The sequence below is a fragment of the Aplysia californica genome, unplaced genomic scaffold (assembly GCF_000002075.1).
Source record: "Aplysia californica isolate F4 #8 unplaced genomic scaffold, AplCal3.0 scaffold00334, whole genome shotgun sequence".
NCBI lineage: Eukaryota > Metazoa > Mollusca > Gastropoda > Aplysiida > Aplysiidae > Aplysia > Aplysia californica.
This window is the reverse complement of record NW_004797604.1, coordinates 553,680-560,720: the sequence shown is the minus strand read 5'-3', so window position 1 is coordinate 560,720 and position 7,041 is coordinate 553,680. Positions and strand designations below refer to the sequence as shown.

Genomic DNA, 7,041 nt, shown 5'->3' with positions numbered 1-7,041 from the left:
CTCGGGTATTTCGCGAATTTTTAGGTGCCTGTCTGTTTGAATGAGTTTGTTAACGCGACTCTTGTTGATGTTGTCCTCAGTCTTGGCAGAAAAACAAGGTCCTGCATGAATTTGTAATTGACATCCGTATGCCCGGTTTTGAATTTACTGCACCACTCATATGCCTGTGACTTTGCCATTACTTTCTCCCCGTAAACTGACTTTATTCCAGTGTGTATTTCTATAGGTTTGAGACCTTTTGCAGTCAGAAACTGAATGACAGACCTCACTTCTACCCTTGACCAATTTCCCAAGGGGGTAACCATCTTTGGAGAACTGCTGTGTTCGTTTGGTTTGTGCGATGCTCATGGTGCTCAATTGGGAATTTCCTAAATGATTGTTTTACAAATATGCGATTACAGAATGTGAAAATATTTAGTGGCGTCGGTGGCCTAGTGGTTAGGCTCTCGGACTCGCAACCGTAAGGTCGTGGGTTCGAATCCTGTCAAGGGCCCGACGTTGTGTCCTTGGGAAAGGCACTTTACACGAATTTTCCTCACTTCACCCAGGTGGGAATGGGTACCCGGCTATAGACAGCGAAAGATCTTGTCAGTTTGTTAGTGTTTGAGCGCTTAATCGGCTGCTTGCACTGTATGCTTCCCGGGAAGCTGAGAATGTTTCGGAGTGTTCTATGGTCTGCTGGGGTAATAATATAGTGTAAAGCGCATAGAGCCTGCTGCTGAGCGGGGATATGCGCTATACAAATGCTATCTATTATTATTATTATTATTATTTTTAATAGTTTCCAAATTACAGCCAAATACCGGCTTTCCGTGGTACATTGCTCCATATATAGAAGTGTACCAAACGCAGATAGCTCCATCAACAGGAATATACCAAATACAGATATCTCCACTTGCAGGAATAATATTATACCAAACACAGATTGCCCCCACCTACAAGAATGTTCAAAACACAGGTTGCCCCATCTACAGGAATATACCAAATACAGATTTCTCCACCTGCAGGAATAATGTATCGAACACAGATTGTACCACCTACAAACACAGATTGTTTCACCAATAGGGATGTTCTAAACACAACTGGCTTTATCGATCAAAAGTTTACCACTAGAATAGACTGACATTTTCGGATCGTTTTCAAGGAATTTCTGTTTGTTTGTTTGAGTAAAAAGATAAACATCAATACAATGGTGGTTTTTTACTGCTGAGGAAAAAAACAACACTAAAATACGGAAATAACACATAGAAAGTAAAGACGTAGGACATATTAGTGACACCCTCCAACCACCCGCAAGGAATTTCTGAAGAAGCTCAAACGACTCCTCGCCGAGTTCGTAATGTAGACACGAAGCTCAGCTCTCTGACACAAGAGGTTGGATGGTATTGCTTTCATGAAACCCCCCCCCCCCCACACAAATATGTTTTTGTAAAATGTAGGACGTCTTTTCGCCTCCATCGATACAATTTAGATCAGTTTAGGAGGCCGGCTTGGACCCTGTCTTTCAGGACTAACTCGTACTGAAAAGGATACGACTTTCCAGCACCAACTAAGACGTATTGGTTAGATGGACCAACTGACTAGATGTTTGTCATATGAAACAACTGAGCTTATAATACTTATATTAGTTCTACCCACTGATAAGGGTGGGTGGTAATAATAACAGTTTTTCCGTCAATGTTTGACGATGAACAATGCACCCGTTGAGGAAAACAATTTCTCAGGCGAAACTGAAGTATACGAAGAATGAAAAATTAGGAAGAATTGTGGCTTCTTTTGTGGCCACTGATATATTATATTATGGTAGAGGTTCTTCTTTATCGATGGATTTATGTTGAAGTCCTTCAGGGACATTTTATACAGGTGTCATCGGAGCATTTTTGGGTGCGCCAACTTTACGCTCACCTGAGGATAGCTTTTCTTTAGGGTTCTGAAATCAGACATTCTTACGACATGGCCAGGCCAGCAAACCTGATTCCCTTTGAGCTTAGAAAACAGACTGTCGCATTTACCCTTTTGTGAGCTTCGGTGTCTGGTATTTCGTTCTACAATTTGATGCCGAGAATTCTCTCCACACCTTTCGTGTGGAAATGATTAAACTTCTTGGCATGGCTTTGGTACACCACCCACGTCCCAGCACCGTACAGCAGGGTTATAAGAAACACAGTAATACAAACCTGATGCCATCGCACTCACCTATCACCGAATGAATTTGATGGGTATGGACGACAAATAACTGGAAAGGATAGATAAGAGCAGATATTTGACTTGTTCAAAGGTTTCTTTTCAGTGAGGAAGAGCAACACAAACACCAGACTCATTCTGTCGCCTAGATACAATGTGTCTAATGGCAAGACAAAGGCAAGACCATCAGATTAGTGTCTATATGCAGGAGTTTGTCAGAATGCCATCTATTTTGAAAGGCAAACTGCCCAGAGATACCACCTGAGCCTGACATTTCCAGCTAACTAGGTTTTGAGGGCCTGGGCCAAGAACACTATATTCGGTGGTTGCCGCACACCGTAGCAACTTTTGTGCGGTAAAAAAATTCGTGGCGCAACTTATATTTTCAAACAATCGAACATAGACGGTCCAGCTTTATCACAATGAATTTGTATCAAGTTGTCTTAACAGATCAATATTTTTGTAAACACCTGTTAGCTGTATTCTAGATTATTCTTTGACACATACTAATTATAAAATTCAAGTGGGTGCTTTCTACAGTATTTAAGAGGTTTACAGCTGGGGCAATGTAGCTTTTAAAAGCAATTCGGTAATTTTTTTTTCTAATCGTGCCACTACCTTTATTGAACGCATGTTTTGAGAACGTATAATTAAAAAAATATGTTGTGTTCATTTTAGAATTAACGTCTTGAAACAAGTTTTGACATAATTTAAAAGTGTCATTGGTTAGCCGTGACGTAGGCCAAAAGCGTATTCAAATGTTTGTGAGAAGCGGAAAGTGCTGTGAATAATCCCATTTTCTGTGTGGCGGAGATTTATAGTATTTCATAATAATATATATCTATAATTTTTGAAGAAATAAAAAAAAAAACAAGCCTCAATTGTTGTGGAAAATATGATTAAGTTAAGACAAACCGATACAAACTGCTGTGCAAAGTATGGATGGCATTGATTCACCCGTTAAAGAGATATTTGAGGATGGGATACGCCACGAATTTTGACCGCTCTATAGGCCAGTATGACGGTTCATTGCCATCCGCCCTGATTGCTTGCCATTGACCTGCTGCCTCCTTCCTTGAAGTTGCCACCAGGAAGAATGCTTAGATCTTCATCTGTTGCATATAACATACATCATATTGCATGACCAATAGCACCAGTGGCATCAATGCGGACATCAAAATCAGGGGCGAGAAACTTGAGACCGTCAACAGCTTCAAATACAAATGTACCTCGGATCTATCGTCTCAGATGAAGGCTCAAGACCAGAAATTCTCTCCAGAATCGCGCAAACAACAGATGCGCTGTTAAAACTGAAGCCTATTTGGAGGGACAGAAACATCACGCACGGCTAAAAAATTAGACTAATGCGCTCACTGGTCATCTCAATATTTGTATACGCCTGCAAGTCGTGGACACTAACATCAGAATTAGAGAAAAAGATTCAGACCACAGAGATGAGATGTTACCGCAGACTCCTTGACATCTCGTACAAAGACCACGTTTCAAATGCTGAAGTACGAAAGAGAATCACCAACGCAGTGAGGCAATATGAAGATCTACTGACCACAGTGAAGAGACGAAAACTAAAATGATATGGGCATGTCACAAGATCCACAGGACTTGCCAAAACAATCCTGCAAGGAACCGTACAAGGAAAAAGAAAGAGAGGAAGGCAGAGAAGGAGATGGGAGGACAACATTACAGAGTGGACAGGAAAGACGATGGGTGACAATCTGAGGAGAGCAGAGGACAAAGATAGATGGCGAGAGTTGGTTTTCCAATGCAGTGGTGCCCCAACGGTTGCCCCAACCACGGGATAGAAGAAGAAGATATTGCATACCGCTATCGCGGAGAACAGCGAGGAGAGTCACTGAAGTGGTTAACTGAAATCCTCCAGCATGTGGCCATTAAGGCTCAGGGAGTGTCACCCGCCGTGGCCGCTAGTACCAAAGAGGTATGCATCCCTTGATGACATTCTAGAACATCAGTCTATGCAACAGGCTGTACTTGGATACATATCACTGGTAGCAGGGATTGCCCATGGCCTGACCGTAAGGACGGCTAGTAGTCCATTACTGGACGGATGGAGAGAACAGTTGAACAATCTCAAATTGTTCACAATTGACTGACTACACTACTGTAACTAGTAGGAATAGTATTCTCTTTATAAATATATATATATATATATATATATATATATATATATATATATATATATATATATATATATATAAAGATATGTATGTATATATCTCTCTATCTGTCTATCTAGCCATCCGTCTCTCTGTCCGTCTAACTCGCTCTATCAATCTATCAGTCTATCTATCTATCTATCTATCTATCTATCTATCTATCTATCTATCTATCTATCTCAACACACATTTTTCTTTTCTCTATCTCCCCAGAAGCGATCGTTTGACTTCGTGGAGTCGGAGCCAGTCTGCCCGTTCCAAAGCCGCTGGGTGCCCCTGACGCATGCACGTGACGTACACAACAGGCTTGTGCACGTCATCCAGCCTGGCAACTTGAACGACAGCACTGCCCAGTGGTTCCGCACAGTCACGTGCAAGGAGGAGGACAACCAGTACGAGCCCAGCTGCCCCATGTGCTGTCGCGGGATCGACTCCAGGAGGTGGGGGCCACTTTTTTGTTTTGTTTTAGTGAGAGTTTAACACGGCACTTGCAACACGATAAGGTATTGTAAATGCCGAAGATAAAAGGTATTACTAGAGAGTTACGAACACAAAAAAGAAGTCGGAGACATAAGGTCGATAAATGTTTGTTAGGACAGAAGGAGCAAACCACACCCGAACACCTGCGAACCACCCACAGGGCTATGCATTTTTGTTTTGTTTTAGTAAGAGTTTTATCGGACTTGAAACGCATTCATCATCATCATCGCCTTTCTCACACTGGATCAGGGTATAGGCCACGAACAAACACTTTCCACCTTTCCCTATCCTGGACCAGCCTCTTGGTGTTATTCCATGTCTTCCCACTTTTCTGTCCATCAATTTCTGTGACTCTTGCAACACAATAAGGTCATACAAATGCCGAAAACTAGACGTGTTACAAGAGAGTAACGAAAACAAAAAAGGAGGAGGAGAGATAATGACACAAGATGTGTGATAGGAAAGAAGGAGCGAACCACACTTGAACACCCACCCACACACCATCCACGGGGGCGCTTTGTCTTATTTGAGTTATAGTTCGATTTTTACGATATTTGCAACACAGACAGGAGGTTATATTTGTAATATAAGTGCCGATAATAGTCTTTTGTGTGTGTTTTTGTGTTTTTTAAGTAAGAATTTTACGGTACTTTCAAAATAAATAGATCGTATAAGTGCTGATAGGTTTTGTTTGAGGGAAAGCGTGCAAGTTGGCGGATGGTGAGTACTGTGGTGTGTTTTGCTCATTCTTTCATATCAGACATCTATTGTCCTTATCATTCCCCTCTTCTTTTCTGTACGTTACACTCTAGTATCACCTCTAATCTTCGGCACTATCCGAGTTGCAAGTGCCTTAAAATATTTATTTACCCCCCCCCCCCCACACACACACAAAGCATAAATAAAACCAAAACCAAAAACAACAACCCCAAATTACACTACAGAGAAACGAAAGGGTGCATTTGGTACAGCAATAAGGAGCTTCAATGTCGCACGCAGAATACATTAGTTCGATTTTCGTGTGGGGAGGTGGGTTTTTTTTTATAGAAGCGAAAATGATATCTGTTTGCTAGGATGTTGTATCCTTCTCAGCACAGGTTGGCCCTGACACGCAGTGTCGAATAAGCTGCCTCCTAAATTGTCTAACTTGTGTGGAAAAGGGCGTATAGCGTCTACAGTTAATTGCATGCTATTACGAAAAGAAACAACACTCTCATACCCCACCCACGCCTCCACCCCTGCCCCCTGCCCCCGTGTCCAGCCCCCGTTCCTCGTTCCCTCTGTGGGTTCATGCCCAGATGTTAGGGTTTATGGAAGTACGCCTCTCCCTCTGCCTCCCCCCCCCTCTCTCTCTCTCTCTCTACCCTGGGGGGACGGACTGAGAGAGGGAAGAAGACTTTCTGGTACCTCTCACTGCCCCAACCTCTCTCTCTCTCTCTCTCTCCCTCTCTCTCTCTTTCTCAGTCGATTTCCCCTCTCCCTTCCCCTCCTCTCTCTCCCCCCCTCCCTCTCGCTCTCCTCCTCCTCCTTTCTCTGTCTCTCTCACTCTCCCACCCCCTCACCCTCTGCCCTCACCCTCTCCCCTCTTCTTTTAATGATACTTTTTTAATTTGTTCCATTTTTCATTTTATTCAAATACTTTTTGTTCGTTTTTTTTCAAATAATTTTTTTTCAACCTTTTATTTATTTACCTTTTCCACCCCCCCCCCCCCTTCATATTTATATTGGTTATTCTTTTTTTTCGTCCATGTTCAATATTTTCTGTACAGTCGCCATGCGGCACTTTGATGCCACCAGTACAACATGGGGAGTTCCTTCCCCGTGCAGGTTACTCTGACCCAGCCCTCCTCCCTCCCCCCTCCCACCTCCCCCAAGACACCCTTCTTTCCATCACAATCATTTCATTCTTTTAATGCAGTGGGTGGTTTGCTGGTGCTCTGGTGTGATTTACGCCTCCTATCCTATCAAGCATAAGATTTCTGGAGTTTAATTTTAAAGGACAATATTATCCAGTGTCGTAAAATGTTCAGTGTTCAGAGGAGAAAAAAAAACAAACCATGTTCGTCTTTTAATCGATACCTCAATTTAGTCCAAATCTGGATATTATGGCGTTTTTTAAAATGAGACTTCCTTTTGACAAAATCCCCCCTCCCCCCACCCTGCAAGAAAAATATCGACAACAACC

At 42.5% G+C, this 7,041-nt stretch overlaps 1 protein-coding gene across 1 annotated transcript in view; it reads left to right on the top strand.

Moving 5' to 3' along the window:
* LOC100856793 (neurotrophin) overlaps positions 1-4,818 on the top strand; it is a gene marked incomplete at its 3' end in the record, with an annotated part of 42,455 nt that extends 37,637 nt beyond the window's left edge. The window contains 3 exon segments of the mRNA NM_001253761.1: positions 115-119; positions 122-125; positions 4,590-4,818. Of these exon segments, the coding sequence (NP_001240690.1) occupies positions 115-119; positions 122-125; positions 4,590-4,818 (238 nt within the window).
* Positions 4,819-7,041: the final 2,223 nt, after the last annotated feature.